General features: G+C 62.5%; 1 protein-coding gene across 1 annotated transcript in view; it reads right to left on the minus strand.

Moving 5' to 3' along the window:
* Positions 1–6: 6 nt before the first annotated feature.
* The window catches only part of DCTN1 (dynactin subunit 1), a gene marked incomplete at its 3' end in the record, with an annotated part of 51,418 nt that continues 33,113 nt past the window's right edge, over positions 7–18,311 (minus strand). The window contains exons 8-30 of the mRNA XM_035323947.1: positions 17,207–17,245; positions 15,706–15,903; positions 14,599–14,803; positions 13,401–13,479; positions 12,783–12,942; positions 11,747–11,851; positions 11,263–11,454; positions 10,402–10,518; positions 9,408–9,560; positions 8,706–8,866; positions 7,559–7,727; positions 7,070–7,138; positions 6,504–6,566; positions 6,256–6,405; positions 5,664–5,825; positions 5,224–5,355; positions 4,607–4,735; positions 4,355–4,497; positions 3,795–3,961; positions 2,358–2,372; positions 1,623–1,756; positions 617–806; positions 7–83 (exon numbers count right to left, since the gene is read on the minus strand). Of these exons, the coding sequence (XP_035179838.1) occupies positions 7–83; positions 617–806; positions 1,623–1,756; positions 2,358–2,372; positions 3,795–3,961; positions 4,355–4,497; positions 4,607–4,735; positions 5,224–5,355; positions 5,664–5,825; positions 6,256–6,405; positions 6,504–6,566; positions 7,070–7,138; positions 7,559–7,727; positions 8,706–8,866; positions 9,408–9,560; positions 10,402–10,518; positions 11,263–11,454; positions 11,747–11,851; positions 12,783–12,942; positions 13,401–13,479; positions 14,599–14,803; positions 15,706–15,903; positions 17,207–17,245 (3,009 nt within the window). The remainder of the gene's footprint in view (positions 84–616; positions 807–1,622; positions 1,757–2,357; positions 2,373–3,794; positions 3,962–4,354; positions 4,498–4,606; positions 4,736–5,223; positions 5,356–5,663; positions 5,826–6,255; positions 6,406–6,503; positions 6,567–7,069; positions 7,139–7,558; positions 7,728–8,705; positions 8,867–9,407; positions 9,561–10,401; positions 10,519–11,262; positions 11,455–11,746; positions 11,852–12,782; positions 12,943–13,400; positions 13,480–14,598; positions 14,804–15,705; positions 15,904–17,206; positions 17,246–18,311) is intronic.

The raw sequence follows: 18,311 nt of genomic DNA on the forward strand, positions 1-18,311 counted from the left end.
CCTTACCTGCAGCGTGTCAATGGTGGTCTTCAGGGACCACAGGCGGGCCGTCTGCTCCAGCAGGCGCGTTGCTGCGCTCCTTCCTGCAAAGGCAGGGGTTGAGGAACTGCCCTGCCTGGCCCCAGCCGCCTCCACCATGGCCCATCAGGGCCCAGCACGCAGCCCTGAGCACAGCAGCCAGGCACAGCCCCGCACCACGGAGCACTGGCTGCGCCACCTTGCACCAGGCACCAGGCTCTTTGCTACCAGAGAAGATCTGGGGGCTGAGAGGCTCCAGGCTCAGCCCACAGCACCCTGGGGAAGAGGCTGAGCCACCCTGACACAGGGAAACAGCTTCAGGCTCCTGCCAGGCTGGTGCCACGCTGTCCCCAGACACGTGGTGGGACAGGAGGGCCACAGCTCTGGGCCAAGAGAGCAGCGCAGGGGAAGCCCGGCCAGCACGAGCAGCGCAGCCCCCATCCCTCCCAGGGCTACGTGGGCAGGCTGGAGCCGTGCCCTGCGGCACACAGATCCCGCTGCTGGCTGGATGGCAAGGTGCCAGGCCCCCAGTGGCACAGAGGACCCCTGCGTGGTGCGCCCAGCTGCCTCAGCCCCTGGGGGGTTGTGCGGCACCTACCTGACTTGGTCTGCTTCATGTCCACCACCTTGGTGTTGGTGCTCATCTGGTAGAGGGTTTCCAGGAGCTGGCTTGTCTTGCGATAGAGACCGACCGTAGCCAGATCTTCTCCATGCTTGTTCTTGGCGACAGAGACCTTAGCTACATGCAGGGGTTTCAAGCTGGCCAGCTCCATCTTCATTTGGACTCCCTAGAACCACCGGGTAAAGGTGATCAGAAGTTGTTTATTTGGGAGGAGCACAGCAGGCCAAACGAGGTGTAAATACAATGAAAAGGGGGGGCAAAACAAAAGGCATTCTAGTCATTAGGCACTAAGGTCAAATTACAGTCAGAAAGCAGCAGGCAGCAGCAGGCAGCAGCAGGCAGCAGCAGGCAGACCTTCCGAGGGCGGGGGCCCAGGTGCCTGTGGCAGTGGCAATGTCCAAACTCCCCGGGACACCCGAGGGGAGCCCCTGCACACCCCAGCACTGCCCCTCAGCTGAGCGTCCGTAAGCCGCAGGGCAGGGGAACAGAGCAGCCCCGCAGCACTTACGGCAGCGTCACTCGACAGCGGCCGCGGGCGGGGCTCGTTAGGTTCAAGAGCTAAAATTAACACCTGCACAGTTATGCATAATAATTGCCTAATTGTACGTCTATGAATTAATACTAGTGGAACGTTATTTTGCTAATGAGCTAATTAGCTGCTTTGCCGGTTTCCTCATAGTGCAATCATTAACCCATCAGTGAGCTGATCAGTATCCATCAGCCCTGACTGCAGCGATGGGGCTGAGCCGGGCAGGGACACGACACCAGCACCGGGCGCTGCCAGCCCTGCACAGGAGCGGGGACGGTGCCCGTGCGTCCTGGCTGAGCTCCCCGCTGAGCTCCCCGCCGTAAAGCGGCGCCCGCTGCTCCTTCCCCAAGGGAACCCGGCAGGCGCAGGGCAGGCGCTGCGTGGCGCAGGAGGGCTGCCCGCAGCCCGGTGCCCCGCACAGCAGCACCCCCCGAGGCGCTGCCCCCACCTCACCTTGAGCCGGTTGTTCTCGTTCTTGAGGTGCTTGATGGAGAGCTGCAGGGCTTCGATTTGCTGGAGAAGAAGAGGCGAGTCCTTCACCTGCACCGGCCCCGAGCCGCCTCCTGCCGCCTGGCTGGCGCCCACACCTGCGGCAGGCACAAAGAGCGGCGGCGTCAGCAGCCAGGGAGCTGCAGCGGGCACCGGGCATGCGGACGGGGCTGGGCACCGGGACACGTGTCCGCAGCACCGGGTGAGCAGCGGCACGGTTTGGTGGCGCACGCCCAGGTGCCCCGCGAGCCGTCACAAACATGCAGCACCGCACACCTCGCTCAGATGGAAGAGGCCAAATCCCAGCGGGGCCGGGCAGCATCACGCACCCATGCTCCTCAGCAGCCCCGGCACCGGGCACCCATCGCCCATTTCCCAAAGACACGGGGATCTCCCTGGGCTCCGGCCGCCCCAGGGCCCCCTCTCTCCATGGCTGGGGTCCCAGCAGCCTGCCCCTGCAGCAGCTTCATGCTCCCCGCTCCTCCTGGGCTCTCAGCACTCCAGCTGCCCGCTCCCCTGCCCACAGCCCGCGTGGCACCCGAGCATCCTGGCACAGGAGCTGCCCTCCTTCCCCCCTCCACCCTGGCCAGACGTTGCCCTGGGTCATGCTTGGGTGCCCCTGGGACACCTCCCTGCAGCCCCTCCTTCATGCACGGCCGGGGCTGGGGAGCACTCGCATGCTGGGGTGCAGTACTGTACCTCTCTGCTGTTCCTCTGCGGTACGAGGAGAGGAGGCAGAGGAAAGACGAGAAGAAGCAGAATTAAGCCAAGGATCAGGTTTGAAAGGAGCCATGCCCAGAGGGGCTCTGGTCCCCCACGGCTGGGTGCTGTGCTGACCCCGTCCCCTCGCTCAGGGAGTGGTGACCCCGGCCGGCGCAGCGTGCCACTGCTACAGGATCCAGCCAGGACCGCAGGCTGTGAGCCACCCGAGTGGGACACGCGTGGGCCCACAGCTGCTGCCCCCTGCTCTGCGTCTGAAGGGGTGCGGATCCACCCTGATCTGCCCCAGACGCTCAGCCAGAGCCTCCCAGTCCAGGGGCAGAGGAGCAGCTCCACAGAGGCCCCTCAGGCTTTACACGTCCCTGGCAAAGCGCAGGCTGGTGCAGGCACAGTGCTCAGCGCTGCGGACCCTGCTCGGGACCCAGACCACGCCGGTGGCACCTTCAGGGTGCCCACAGAGCCACAGCTTGTGGCCACAGCGACTTGGGGCAAAGCTGCAGCTCCACGGGAAGCAGGAGCTGCTGCACCCAGGATGTGCAGTGCATCCTCTGGGGGCAGGGGTATTCCAAAGGGGGGTGACCTCTGCCTCTCGGCAAACTGACGGCACTCGTGGTGCAGCCAGAGCAAGCCTGAGACCTGCCCTGCCCTCCCTGCGCAGGGCTCTCACCCAGCCCAGATCGGGCTGCGAGGGCCAGCACACCGACCCAGCAGGCCATTGCCACCCTGGTGCTACCGGCACAGGCTGCTCCCCAGCCTCCCCGGGCACAGCCCCAGAGGAGACCTGAGCTCACAGTTCAGCAGGCCACGCACTGCCTGAGGGCCAGAGCTCCTGGCAAAGATGCCAGCACAGCTCTGACACCCCACAAAAAGCCCTGCCCTGCCTCCATAGGATGTTCCTCCGAACAGAGGGACCCGGAAGGTGCTAACACTTCTGCTAGGCAGCACGAGGAACCGCAGCCTTAGCTAACACCCACCCCTCGAGTGGGCTTCAGGGGAAATGGGCTCTCATCCACCGAGCCAGCCAGGTGAACAGCAGAGCCCACCCGTGTCCTGGGGAGCTGCAGCAAGGACCCTGCAGCAGGCTGGCACAGAGCCCTGCATCTCCCCTGGAGCACCCCGAGGGGAGGACGGGCCCAGCCAGCTCCACAAAGGCACCCTCGCTGCTCTGCCTGCCCACGCACGGAGCTGCTGGAGGGGGCTGGGGGCTGTCTGCATGCCCCACTCATCACCACGAGAGCCCAAACACCTCCTGTCCTCTCCCTGTCCCGTCCCCATCCAGCTGTGGCTCCCCGAGGACAGGCTGGACAGCAGAGCCGCGCTGCTCCCAGTGCGGGGGGCATTCCCCTGCACAGCACCCGCCCTCTGCAGCCTGCCACCACCCCACGGCGGCGGCAGGAGCGTCCGATGGTTACACACCTCCGGCAATGCCGGACACGATGGAGGCAACCCCGGAGGCAGGAGCCCCGCGCAGGCCCTCGATGGTTCGCTTTGACTGGTTGTTGAGGCGCTGCTTCAGCTCCACCTTCTCTGACTCCAGCTGGTCAATGTCTGCCTGAAGAGCATCCATCGTCTCTTCAAACTCCCTGCAGAAGAGCACACACGGGGGTTTTATCAGAGGTGCTCCCGAGGCAGTGCAAGACAGGAGTGCTGTCTTGGGTCTGGTCGCTGCTGTTTCAAGCACATCCTGCTGACTCGGGAGCCCTCCAGTCTCTACTGCAGACTGCAACACAAAGGAAGCGTGTGCCCATACTGAACCCAGCTTCCCTTCAGCTGTTTGCCTGGCTTTTATCCCGCAGGACAGACCCTGCGCAGGCCGCACCTCCCCATTTGGAGGCAGGATTGCTCTGTGTGGCAGGAGATCCTTGGAGCACAGCAGTGGCAGGAAGAACAGGCCGGGACAACGGCCTTTTCCACCAAGTGTCATCAGAGACCTCCAGCAGCCAGCCCCAGCTCCACAAACCCCACCTCACACTTACTTCTCCTTCTTCTTGAGCAGCGTCTGGGTCTCATCCAGCTTCGTCTGTATCTTTTCCACGCGGTCGTCTGCGTCCTTGGACGCGCTGTCCAGCTTCTTCTCCAGCAGGCTGAGGCGCACGTTGGCTTCGCTGAGCTCCTCGCCCTGGAGCAGGAGAAATCAGGGGGCTCAGGGCCTGGGGATGGCCCTGAGAAAAGCTCCTTGCGGTGCCTGGGGGGAGCTTGCCCCCAGGGATAAATGAGGAACGGCTCACCTTGATCTTGAGGGACTTTTTCAGCTCCTTGATGACTGTCTCCCTGTCCTCCAGTTTCAGCCCCAGCCCCTCAGCATCAGTGATCTCTGCCCGAAGAGCCGCAGCCCGCAGGTCAGCAGGCGGGGTGGGCTGCAACACAGACCAGAGGGACAAGACACAAACAGTGGTATTTTAGGAAGAATTCCAGTAATGGCAAATGGGACCACATGGCAAGTGGGGGACTGTTCTTGGCCTGCCTGGACCTGCAGGCCTCTGCCACCCATCCCAGCTCTCTGCCCCCCCGTGCACCCAGAAGACTTCTCTTGCCAGGGACCAGCAGCAGAGTACCCCAGGGCACTGCCAGGGCAGGCGCCACGTGCTGAGCACACCAGCAGCTCGTTCAGTGTGCCCAGCACCACGTCCCAGTACCACCAGCCTCGGGGCACCGCACCTCGGTGTTTAATCCCCATGAGGGTCACCGTTCCCTAAGCCTTCCCCACCACCAGTGTCGGCCCCTGGGGAAACCTCGGAGGCACCAAGACCTCGCAATGGTCTTGTCTCTCTCAGCAGGATCCCGAGTTGTGGGGAATCACAGAGCAACTCAAATGCCTGAAGCTCCTGCCGCAGACGAAGCCCACCTTGGTCTGTGGCCTGTCAGCATCGTACTCCCCCTCCTGCATCGCCGTGGCCATCTTGTTCATGGTTGCGATGAGGATGCTGCAGGACTGCCGCAGGCACTCGTAGGGGTTGATGCCCTGGGTGCCGTAGATCTGCAAGGGACGGGAAAGAAGCTGGAGGTGCCCCTCAGCCGAGCCCGCAGCCAGTGCTGCAGCCCCCTCCTGGCTCCCCACAACGTGCCCCTTGGTGCGGCTGCAGCACGAGGCCAGCCGTGGGCAAGGAGAGCACCGAGCGGGGACCAGAGCGCTCCGCCTTTTGGCACTCCCCAGCCACGTTCCCAGGAGTTCTCTGCCAGGCTCCCCGAGGCCCTCCCAGGCAGGTCTGCAGCCCTCGGGGACGTGCGCCGGCCTCCCCCCGCCGCAGCAGGGAATGAGGGGCAGCCGAGGAGGGGGCTTCCCACCTGCTCGCTCGCCTTGAAGGCCAGGTCCTCCAGCTTCACCGCCAGCAGCCCCTCGTTCTCCGCCAGAGGGGCGATCATCTGCGCGCCGGCTGCGGCCACCTCCTGCAGCACGGCCACCACCCAGGTCAGGTGCTTGCGGCAGTCCAGCAGCGTGTCCGACACCTGCGGCCGGGCAAAGCTGGGTGGTCAGGGAGGGCAGAAGCGGAGGGGCTGCCCTCCAGCTCTCTTCCAGACGCTGCAGCTCCCGGCTGCACAACGCTTCCCTCGCTCTAGTTCAACGGGTCCTGACATTTAACGCGCGTCTGAAGGATCACGGGGAAGATGGAGAACGCCAGGAAAGTCAGAAAGAAGCCCAAGGCCAGAGAAAAGCAGCTTACCAAGGCCACGTCTGCACCCTGACTAGAATGTGAAGCCCAGAGATGCCCCGTGCCCGTGCTGCTGTTTGGCTCACGCAGGGCACTGCCTGCTAGCACGCTCCCTCCGCAGAGCCAGCGAGGACGGCAGCGAGCTGAATGCTCTCGGTGCCAGCCCAGCCCAGCCCGCAGCTCCCAGCACGTGGCTGTGGCCCCACAGGGCTCCCCACCCAGCTCACCTGCTGCCCAAAGCCCAGCGCCGCGGGGATCCCCGGGGCGTCCGTCCCTGGCATGCGGCGCCTGATCTTCTTGCAGAACTGGCGGATGTCGCTGCACGAGGTCTCCAGGTCCTTGAGGAGGATGGCGAGGTCGGACGCCTCCTGCCCAGCCTGGGGAGCGGTGAAAGGACCTCAGAAAAACTGACCGAGGGCCCTGTCCGTGGGGGAACGCAGCACCGCCCAGCAGAGCCAGCGCCGGGCACTCCTACCTGCAGGAAGGCTCGCAGCCTGCACACCTCCACGCCCATGCAGTCCAAGGCACTCTGGGTGAACTGCGGAGCACAGGCACCGTGAGCTCGCGGCAGAGAGCAGGCAGGGCGGCTGCCCCAGGACAAGCTGGGGCTTTGGTCTCGGGTGTCCCAGGACAGGCCCTCTCCGTGCCGCGCTGCCAGGGCTCCGGGTTTCCCAGGAGAAGAGAAGTTGGAGGCATTCAATCAATTCTTGGTTTACTCCGTGGGGCACAAGGCAGCCGTAACCCCCCCCTGAAGCCCATGGAGGTACAACGGCTCGGGAAGCACAACGTGCCCCCCCAGCCACAGGGCTCCCCGCACCCTCCTGGCTGCTCCTCTCTCCCGGGGATGTCTGCAGGGCAAAGGGCCCGGGCTTCCCTCCCCTTTCCCCGCCTGGGAACCTGCAGCGTGGCTGTGCTGCCACACAGTGCCTGCGAGGGGAGGAGGGGGCAGAGGGGCACCTCAACTCACAGAACAGCCCCAAGGGATCAGAGGGGGCAGAGGCAGAAAGCACACAAGGCCAGTCGGGTTATCTGGCACTTCACCTTGATGTGGTCAGCCAGCTGCAGCGTGCAGTCCTCCGCCTGCTCAGCCAGGTGGATGCTGTACAGGTGCTAGGCGAGAACAGATCAGCACAGCACAGATCAGCACCCCTCCGACGTTTCCACACACAAGCAAATAAACCGAACGAGGAAATAGGTAACACAAACACACACCGAGGCTTTGGCCTAACTTTCAACTGAAGTGAAACCTCCTGCCATGACCCCGCCAGATCCCCTGCAAGCACTGCCCCCCCCGGCCGATGGCCTGTAATCCACAAGGGTCAGCGACCCTGACGGCAGCACAGAGCTGCAGGAGCCTGGGACAGGGGAACCATGTTCCTTCTGCCCACATGCTCCCAGGGACAGGGGACACAGCCCCCAGGTGACAGGGACACAGGCTCACGTCCTGCACGCTCTGAAGGTGACAAACACCCAAAGGGAATCGCTGCCAGCAGGCTTACCTGCAGCTCACCCCGTGCCACAGCCACGTACCTGATAGTACTTGATGGCTTTGGTCAGCGGCTCCACGTTGACCGTCTCGTCCAGTTGGTCCTTGTGCAGCAGCTCGATCAGGAAGTCCAGGGAGCGCTCGTGGACGCTCATCTCGGGGTACAGCATCCCCACCTTCTTATAGACCTCGACGCTGCACTTGTTCAGGGCCCTGGGGAGGGAACGCGGGCACAGTCAGCTGCCCTGGGACAGGCACACGCCCCGCACAGCGCCAGCAGGGGCTGTGCTTCTGGGGGCCGACCCCGAAGCGCTCGAGGTGCCAGCCTCAGCCAGCAGGTGGACCAGCACGGGAGCTAGGGAGAGGCTGTGGGAGGACAAAACATCTGCAGAAAACCAGGGCAGGAGAGGGACTGCCAGGGAGCGACAGGGAAAGGGAGCCCCGGAGCACAGCAGCCGGGTCTCTAAGGAGACACGAGGAGATCTGGCACCCAGCACCAGCAGTGCCCCACGCAGTGTAAGGGGTTCAGCCCTCTGCTTCAACGTGAGCTGCCTTCCTGGGAGCAAATCCAGGCAGACCTCCAGGTGAAAGCCGTGCCTCCCCACAGCCGTCTTGGTGCCCAAAGGCAAGAGCCAACCCCAGGGAAAGCCTCCATGCCGCAGCTATGTACGGGCAGGCCTTGGAGCACGTTAGCCAGGTGTTCAGCGACGCTCTGGGAAAGCTCTCCCGTGGAACTGAGCACGGGGCACCTGTGGAAGGGGGGACTGGGCTCCTGCGGACAGACGGGGCTGGGAGCCTGCAGCCCAGAGTGAATCCCAGGCACAATTAAGCTCAGCAAGAAGAAGGCTGTGGTGTGGGACAGATGGAAAAAATACATAAAAATCAACACACCAAGGCAAATCCTGACCTAAAGACACGCAGACGTGGCTGAAGAATGAGCAATGCGTGCTAGAGATTTGAGTCTCCCATGTGTCAGTTCTTAGGAAGAAAATGAGGAAGGAGGCAGAACAGAAGCGACCACCCCATCGCAGGGCTGGACACGGGGCCCTCCAGCTTTTTTCCAGCCTCACTGCCCAAAAATCAGCTCCAGCAGGGACCGAGCCCTGGAAGCTCCATGCTTCCAGACGAGCTCTGTGCTTCCAGAGGGTGAAGTGGGTGGGAATGAGGGCTGGGGGGCGGCTGGGTACTCACTGCTCGTATTTGTGCAGCGTGGCCTGCAGGAGGCTCAGGGAATACACCAGCCCTGCAGCAAAGCTCAGCTGCTCTCCGGGAGCGCCCCGGAGGCCGGTACGCTCCGCGCAGTTCTCGTTCAGATCAAACTTCTCCTGAGCTTGTTTGCTGATCAGCTCGGCCTGTTGGGGAGGACAAACTTTCAGAATCCCCCTTCGCCCACTCTGATCTGCCCCACTTAGTCACGGACCTGACCCTCTCCCCCCTGCACCCCTACCCCAAAAAAACAAGCTTCCTGGGAAAGATTTGAGTCCAGAGGGAGAATAAGAGGACAGCAGAGAGCCAGCCAGCCTGGTCAGCAGGGCAAACACCAAGGCTGACAGCCCACCCTGCACTGGCATCCTGAGCCACTGGCATCACAGACCAGTGCTCCAGACACTGAGCCATCGCTGCCTGGCGGCAGGAAACTTGCTCCTTCCTCCCCCCAGGCAATTTTGAAAGTTCTCAAACACGTCAATGTTCCAAATGCCAAATTTACACGGGACAGAAAGAAAATCTCCCCCAGAGCTGTGGCACAGCCACCTCCTCCTGGTTAGGCCCAGTGGGTTTGAAGATGCTCCAAGCCCCATCCGCCCAGCCCAGAGCTGCAGCGCAAGAATTAAGGCGAGCTCTTGAGGAAGCCTAACCGCCCAGGGCAGGCGGAACCCGCGGCAGCCATCCCACCTTGCAGATGAGCCGAGGGATGAGCAGCAGCACCAGGATGCAGTCGTGGTCCCCTCCGTGGCGCAGGAAGCTGTCTGGCATGAAGGAGGTGAGGAGGGAGACGTGCCGGTTGGCCTGCTGCACCTCCATCTGGCGCAGCTCCATCTCGATCGCCTGCAGCACACAGCCCAAGAGCCCGCTTGGCCCCTCTCCGGCTCAGCGCGTCCCAGCCCACCCAGTGCAGCAGGGACCCAGAGCCTCCCTCCCCCCGGGACACAGCCGCTCTCCCTGGCTGGCCCTGACACCCTCCTTATCACTGCCACCTGTGGAAGTGCCCGGTGGCTGCTCTGGAGCTCTGGCCCCAGAGAAGTCAGGGTACACCACGCCGCTGTGCTCATGAGCATTCTTCCTTCCCAGCATTCACAGTGGGATAAAGAGCAGTGCTAATTCTGCCAGCTCTGAGCACGCTTTCAGAAGAAACCATCCCTTTTTGCACAGCGGCGAGCACTGGGGAAGTTTGATGTTTCTGTTGGGAGAAGGGCACCCGCTGTCCCCCGGCAGTGACGGCTGCCTTGTATCACACAGCCCTCCCCGCCCCACCGCTGGGCAGCAGAGGCAATGAGAGTATCTCGGGGCCTTTTGGGTGCAGCACGGCCAGGAGCAGAGCAGGACGGTCTGCACTGGCCCGTGCCAATCCACTGGCACACAAACCACACAGAACAGAGATGGATTTTCCCTTGATCGAACTGCTCTGCTCCGTTAAGCCTTCCCTGCCCACGTTCACCCTCACACCAGTGACAGCCCGTGTCCCCCGTGCTGGCTCCCTGTGCTCACTGCAGCTCCCAGCGGCTGCCTCAGCGTTTCCACAGCCCAGCTCCGAGAGCTGCCCCAGGGCCAGCCCCACCACACGGTGGCTGCAGTGCACACAGAGACCTGCCCAGAGCCCAGCACCCGCACGCTCCAGGAGCCTGGCACAGCCGGTGTGCCTGGCACACAGCTCTCCTGCTGCCCCTACCTTCGCGTGGGCTTTTGTCTCTGCGAACTTAATCTTGAAGTCAAACATCTCGGGAGGAGGCTGCTGCTGTTTCTCAGCAGATGCTTCCTGCTGACTCATGAGTTCTCGGTTCACGTCCTGAGCACAGAAAGAAGCCGCTGTTAGAAAACCGCTGCGGGAGAGGTCTGTAACCCCACGGCTCTGCAGCACACCCACGCTCAACCTCCACGTGCCCCCTTCTCGGGTAGGGTGGGGAGAGCTCTGGGGGCTCGTTGTGCAACACGCACAGTGATGGATGAACGTTGGGAAGAGGAACACGAGCACTGTCCAAATGCTCCGTTGACACCAAGCTGTCAATCCACACGGACTCATCACCCATCTCCTCTGCACCGCCAGCAAAGCCGAGAGCCAAGAGCAGTGCTGGAACAACCCCACGCTATCCTGACCTCTCCAGGACTCAGTTCCCAGCCTGGAGCAGGAGCAGCTCAGCAGAGTACAAGGCCAAAACACCCATGTGGTCAGTGCGGACGTCAGCAGCCTCCAGCGGGGGCTCTGCCAGCCAACATCCCCTCTGGGTGGAGGCCAGAGGGCCAGGATCTCTAAGGTCACGCCAAGCCCGTGCAGCCAGGCGTGGCTGGAGGCTCAGGGAAGCTCCCTTCAGAGCCCTCTCTGCAGCCCATCAGCCATCTGATGAGAGGAGAAATACCTGCTCCCACCATCCCATCCCCAGGGGCCACCTCCTTTGGGAACGCTCTCGCCCCCGTGTGCTGCCTCCCTGGCACTGAGCTCTGCTCCCGAAGGACCTCGGCTCCAGGGGGAAGCACTCCTGGCTGGCAGCGCCTGCCTCCCAGCCCGGCCCCTTGGCAGTGCTGAACGCCCTACCTGGAGGTGAGCAGTCAGCTCTCTGTACTTCTTGATGGTCTGCTGGTAGTCGGCCACTGTCTCCTGCGCAGCCTCCACGCGCTTCTCCGCCTCGCGGACCCGCGCCGTTGCCATATCCAGCTGCTCCCGTAGCTCCAGCTCCGTCTCCCGGGCGTTTTCCTGCAGCTCATCGTTCATCTCGTTCATGGCTTCCTGGCAGGGGGGCAGCAGGGGATGCAGTTACTCCACAGCCTGGTGTTCTCGGAGCGGAGTGGAGGGGCACCCTGCGGGGCAAAGGCCATGCCCTGCGCAGCACACGGGCGCACCGCTCGGAAGTGGCACTGAGCGCAATGCCTGGGGAGGCTCCCACACCCCTCTGGCACCACTGCCAGGCAGCTCCCAGCACCTTGAGAGGCCCCCGGCCAGCCCTTGTGCCAGCCCAGCCGCACGCCGGGTGTGAAGGAGGCAGCGCGAGCACTGCCCTTGTCCCAGAGGAGTCTCTTACCAGGTCCCCAACGGTCTCACGCAGCTCCCGGACCTTCTCCTCCAGGTCCAGGTTTCTCTCGGTCAGGGTCTCCACCATCTCTTCAGCGCCCAAAGCAGCATCCACCTGGAAGCACACACCGCATCACGGTACAGCCCAGCGGGAGAACGCAGTTTGAAGTCACTTCACACCGCAGTGGGGTCGTCCCGTGGGACACGGCTGGTGCGTCCCCCTCCCGGAGAGACAACGCCCCCCAGGACAGCAAACACCTCAGACCAGAACAGCCCGCAGCCGGTCCTGCAGCCCCAGCAGGAAGGGCACACAAAAAGCAAGGCCTGGCTGTGGCTCTTACAGGTGTTACTGGCTCTTTAGCTGCAGCTCCAGGGCACAATGATGAACAGCTTCAGGTCAGCGTAAATGATGCTGACCTTCGGGCTGGGTCTCTAGACTGCTGACACAGGCCTTACCAAGCTCCCCGAGGGCCTAGGAGGTGGTTCCACACACACAGAGTTAACAGAGGACGGGTGTCACAGTCCTTGCACCGAGGCATCACCTCTGCCAGCAGCCCACGCCTACAAAGCCCAGGAACGCTCAGGGAGCGCGGGGCCAGGTCCCTCTGGGGGAGCAGTTCAGAGAGGCGCCCAGGCAGCTCTCAGGGAAGGAAGATCCACCCGGGGGGCTTCCTAAGGGCGGCCACACACCCGCACCAACATCTCAGCCTGGGGAACAAGCCTCACGACGATGGCCAGGCAGGAAGGTTACACGGACCAGGCCTCAGGGAGCTGTAGATCCCTGCTGGGAAGCACAACCAGGTCTGCGCCCTACGCTCGGGAGCCACCCTTGCACCAAGCAGAGCCCAGCACAGCTCCAGGGCTGGAACAGCATTTGAGTGTGAGTGTGGACCAGCAGCTAAAGTCCCTGCAGCAGTATCTCCAACTGAGGCTGTCCAGGTGCTACGTGCCAGGAGGTGACCCAGAGCTGCCTGGCAGCGGCTGCTCGGTGCCCAAACCAGCCCCGAGCTTCCCCTCCCCACCCACCCTGCTGCTGGCGGACTCACCTGCTCCTTGAGCTCATCGACCGTTTTCTCTGCCTGCTTCACCTCTTCCTGAAGCTTCTCCCTCTGCTGGCGCAGGGACTCCAGCTCAGTGTTCTTCTTCTCCATTTGCTTCTGAAGCTTCACATGCTCCTGCTTCTCCGAGGCAGACAAGTCCCGCATCCTTCAAGAGAGCGACCGGACTCAGCACAAGCCCAGCAGCGCCCGAGAGGCCGTCCCCTTGCCACACACCACTCCTGGTGGGCTTCAGGACTCCGTCCCCACCCCATTGGTGCTGGCTGCCCGCTGGCAGCAAGCTGCTGAAGAGCCCTGCTGACCTGCACAGACCAGCGGGGCATAGAGGAGAATTTTTTTAAGCTTGCCCAAGGATGCTTGTGATGCCCAAGCTGTGCCTTAGCCAGCGCCGCTGAGAAAAAGTCAGAGCTACAGGGAGCAAAGGAGGCAGAACGGGAAACAACAGGGCACAGCTGAGACAGGGAGGAAGGAATAACTACACGTGGGACGGGCTAAAGCACAGAAGGGAAGAACCAGGGGAGTAAAGACCAAGAGGACAAGGGCTCTCACGGGGAGCAACTTCAGCAGCAGCCTCCCAGCCTTCTGGGGCAAGAAGCGGTCTCCTACCTGACTAGAGCTTCCTTGAGTCTTGCATTTTGCTCTTCCAGCTGCTTGACTTGGTAACTGGATGCTGCTCCATCCGAGCCTGGAGTTGAAAGGAAAGGTTATTCTGCTCTCGCAGACATGCCAGTTGCTGACCAGATCCAGACCCCCCAGCGCAAACGTGACGCTGCGGGCACTAGTAGGAGGACAGCCAAGTCATGCCAAGGGGAACCCACCTCCTCCTGCACAAAACCGAAGGCTGGTGCCTAACAGCTGGCTCACAGGCTGACAGACTCCCCTGATGCCATCGAGGCCATCAGTGCAGAGGGAGAACCACCGTACCAGCCCCGCTGGGCCATGGCAGAGCTGCACATCGCCGGGTGCAGAGAGTGCTCTCGGCTCTCAACCCGCCTGGCCCCCAGGGTTCAGCGAAACCAAACTCAAATAAAGAGAGATTGCTCGCTCCAGGAACGCCCACACGTCCCTGCAGGCTGCTGCTGTCCTCCCCACATTCTTCCCGCTCCCTCAACACGTCCGTCTTTGTCTCTGCCTGCATGCCTGATCTTCTACAGGTTTGATTTATTTCAGGGATAAATACAAGTATTTATACGTGCATGAGTGCTTAACGGCTGGCTCCTTCCCTGCTGCGTGTAATTCTTAAAGCTCACCTTGAATACAAAGAGCTACGAGGCCGCAGGGCAATCGAATCGAGGGCAGTGCACTGGTTTTGAAGCTATGCTCAGTGCAAAGCTGCCAAGTTGGGCCTACAATCCGTGAGCACCAAAAGCAGTTACGCTGCCTATCGCATCAAGTACGCCCTACTCACACCTTCTGGGGTGGGATCCGCTGCCCCCAGCGACAGCAACGAGCATTAAAGCTAAGCCTCTGGCATTAAACCTGAGCTCCCAGGGCAAGAACGCTCTTCCCCACGCTCAGCGAGCAGCAGCTCGAGCCGTGCCTTCGCAGCGAGGCCGGTGCCCAGCTGAGCACGACGCTGGGCTGCCGCTGCCCTGCCCAGGCCTGGCGGTCGCTCGCTGCCGAGCAGGGCTGGCAGCAGAAAGCCGCGGCGGCTGCCAGGGAGGAGCTGCCAAGGCCAAGCCCCAGCCCCGCCGCGATCAGCGGTGAGGAGCCGCCACAGCTCCCGGGCGGCCGCGGGCTCTCCCCTGCGGAGGGGCGCCCCAGCCAAGACCACCCCGAGCTGCCATCCCAGCTCCTCTCCCACCTTTCTCTTCAATCTCGTGCTTTAGGATCTCCAGGTCCATGGTGAGGTATTCCACCTTCTCCTTCAGGGAGTCCACCTCCTGCTGCAGGGACTCTGCTCGCTCCTCCGCCATCTCCTTGTCCAGCGTTGCCATCTCAATCGCGTCGGCGGTGTCGGCCATCTCCTCCATGTAGCGCTCCTTGGCTTCCAGGGCGTCTTTGGCTTCCTGTGGCCAAGCGCACGCAGGTCAGACCATGCCTCGGATGCCCACGGCATCCCTCTCACAAACCATGCACCTTCGACGCTTGCAGCTCTCCCAAAGGGAACGCGTCCAGCTGACAAACGTGTGGGGCTGAGAGGAGAAGGCCCATCCCCTGCCCCCCCAGCGTCCATCTCCCCCCGCCCAGGAACCTCTCCCCGCCATGAGGGCCCAGCAGGAGCACCCCCAGGAGCACCCCACGGAAAGCTCTCTGCAGGCGGTGGGTGTGAGGGAAGGAGAGACCCGCACCTGCGGCACTTGTACGGGACCACACAAACACATTGCTGGGGAAACGAAGGAAGGAGCCGCCGGGACAGAACAGGGCAAAGAGCAGAGAGAAAAGCTCGTTTCTCAGCGCTGCTGGAGCGCTGCCGGCTGCCCGAGAGCACCACGCTGCAGCGCCAGGAGCACATCGCCGGGCCCTGGGGTGTCACCCAGTGACACCCGCGGGCAGGGCTGGGCGACTAGCGTGGGTGAAGGAGGAAGCTGCGACTTTCCAGGACAGGCTGCACGCACTACTGCCACCACGCAGCAGATGTGGTCGGCACCCACGCGCACACGGTGAGCTGAACACGCAGCCTGGCTGAAGCTGGTGTTTGCACTGGCCCCTCAATACCCACATCAGTATTTACAGTGGAGAGAACAGCGATAGGCGAGGTCAGAGGCCATCTTACAGCCCTGCACGTATTCAGAAGGCCAAGAGCCCGGGCAGTCCATAGTTTAATGCTGGGATATTTAAAAAGCAGAACAGAACACACAACTCCCACCCAAAACAAACAAATCATTCTCAGCAATTGAATTAGCCCTGGGGTCACTCCTCCCCGTGCCAGCCCCAGCACGTGGCTGCGCGGCTCCCCGGGGATGCCCACCTTTTTGGCCTCCTTTAACCGTTTCTGGAGATCGGCCTGTTGCTCCTGCATTTTGCTCTTCCATTCCTGCACCTGCTCCAGCTGGATCTTGTACTTCTCGAGCTCTTTAAGCTTTGCTTTGTCTTCATTCCGCTTTATCTTCAGAGTCTCCAATTTTTCCTCCAGGTCCCTGACTTGAGAACGCAAATTTTCCTCCTCCTACAAAGTCAGAACAAAGAATTACCAAAGGGAACAGGAGCACTCTTTGGAGAGACCTCCAAAGACCTCAACGCACCGAGAGCCAACCCTCAGAACCTGGCGCGGCCACCCGCCTGTACCTCGGCATCGTCACCAGGGCACTTCTAGCAGCACGCATCGCTCCGCGCTTGCAGCTGGAGTTAATGCTTTCAAGCAGTTGATTCAGAGGCTGGCTCGCACGTGATGCCGAGCACCTTGCCACTGACTTCCCCGGGAACTAAGGATGCCCGCGTGTTTTAACAAAAATAAATGGGTAAAACCCGAGCAGCAACCCGCCCAAATTCACCCTTCCGTAACTCTCATCCTCCCCCTAGGGTCGCAGCAGGGTTATGGCACGCAGGAAACGTTTCCACAAAGAGCAGGTCTCTCAGAAAGCTCCCACCACGAGGCGTGCAGCGTTGCAGGCAGCAGCCCGTGCTTTTAGTTACCAGCGTGTCACCCAAGCGAGCAGACACCGGTGGGGCACAGCACAAACCGTGCTCACGCCACACGCCTGTTGTGCCCCGTGGGAGCTGCTCCCCTCTCCCTGCCACAGCACCCAGCCTGCAGACCGAGGCAGACCTCTGTAGAAAGGGGGTCTCGGCCACCAAGGGCTACAGGAGTGAGCCTGGCACGAGCCTAAAGCTGGGAGTGCTGCTGCCTGGAGGCATCGAGGCCAAAAGCTGCCTGTGCTGCGAGCCCCAGCGGTCCCACAGGGGTCCCACAGCTCCCAGCCTGAATCCACTCCTGTCCCAGCGGGTTTGGGCCATCACAAAACCGGCCTTGCCTGGAGTGAGACAGGGCCAGAGATGCTGCCTGATCCCGGCCAGCGCTGGGCCGGGAAGGGCTGCCCAGGGACACAGCCAGAGCCCGCAGCGTCGCTTTGTGACCAGCCAAGTGGCTGACGCTAAAGGTGGTGCATGGGGAAGGGCCCCAGCCCCGAGGTCTCCAACAAGACACAAACGCTGACCCTCGGGGGCCGCATCCCACCCGGCTGCGGCATCTCCCTGGACAAGGCTCCCGTTCTCTGGGGAAGGCGCAGCGACTGCCCTAAAACGCATCAGGGTTAGCGCCGAGCTTCCAGCGCAGACGGCCGGGTTGCCACTGGGGAGCTGCCTACGGGGAGGGAAGACGTCCCTGAAGCAGCGCCGTGAGGGCGTTCAGCCACACGCGAGGTTTTGCTGAAGGGCGAGTTAGGGCTCGGCAAGGCTCGGCCGCCCGTTACTGAGCTGCCACAGCTGCCACATGCACGCTCATCACACCAGAGCCGCGGGGCAGCGGTCACCTGGCCTTCGGGGCCCACCCGGGAGGCTGCCGAGGAGCTCTGGGGACAGAGAAAGGGCTCAGTTAGCCGGGCCTGTCCTGCAGGCGACGAGCGGAGCTCTGCGGTCAGGCCCACGGCCGTGCCATGGAGGCCAGGCTGATCGGGGCTGTCCCCACGGACAGGGTCCCGTAGCCTCCCCAGACCCCTCCTGGTGCCTGAGCACCCTCGCCCTGAGCACCCTTCCCCGGTACCCACCGGGGTTTCCTCTGCTGCCACCTCCCCCCTGCCACCACGCGCCTTTGAGGAAAGCTCAGTGCCTGCACCATTCAAAGCACACCCCGATCCCAGCTGAGGGCCCATCATCCTCTCAGTTTGTAGGTGAAGCTGCACAGCGCTGGGTAAAGCTCCCGGTCCCCGCCCGGGCCCTGGGTTTCCCAGTCCCACTTCCCCCGCCTGCGGCTGCAGCCTGCAAGCGGCACCGCCTGCGCCGCCGCCACCAGGGACGGTCCCGGGCCCCCCACCGCTGCCCCCTCCACCCCACAGCAGGGAAACCTCATCCCGTGTTTGTGTTTGTCTCTTCTGGCCAGGTCAGCTCCCTCCGCCGGTAAATGCTGACGCCAGCACGCGGTACCTGGAGCCGTGAGCAAGGGCAGCAGAAGGGGACGCGGCCCTCCTCTCCTGGCAGGAGCCCAGCGGAAAGCAGCCCCGTGACTGAGCCCTGGAGTCACAAAGCTGGGCGGCATTAAGGAACGGGCTTTGAAAAAATCCCACATCAAACAGCGCAGGAACACCAGACTTCTCTGCTGATTCTCAGCCCCGGACACGCCGCTGTCACCAGCGCTACCCCACAAAGTTTTTGCAGACTTTCCATAAAGCTGGTAGCTCAACCCTCCGGGCCAGGCAGAGCTCAGGGAACGGCAGTACCCTTCCTTCCTTCCCACCCCGCGGTGTCTTCCAGCCGTTTCCTTGACACACGGCCTCAGGGCAGGCTCTCTGTCCTCTCACGCTATTAATTCCTCACCCCTGTGCCCTAAATCTTTCACGAGCTCTCATTTTAACTAATTAACACAAAGCAGGACGGAAGTAATGGAAAACTATTTTAAAGAACAAAGATGGAATGCCTGCG

The sequence above is a fragment of the Oxyura jamaicensis genome, chromosome 4 (assembly GCF_011077185.1).
Source record: "Oxyura jamaicensis isolate SHBP4307 breed ruddy duck chromosome 4, BPBGC_Ojam_1.0, whole genome shotgun sequence".
NCBI lineage: Eukaryota > Metazoa > Chordata > Aves > Anseriformes > Anatidae > Oxyura > Oxyura jamaicensis.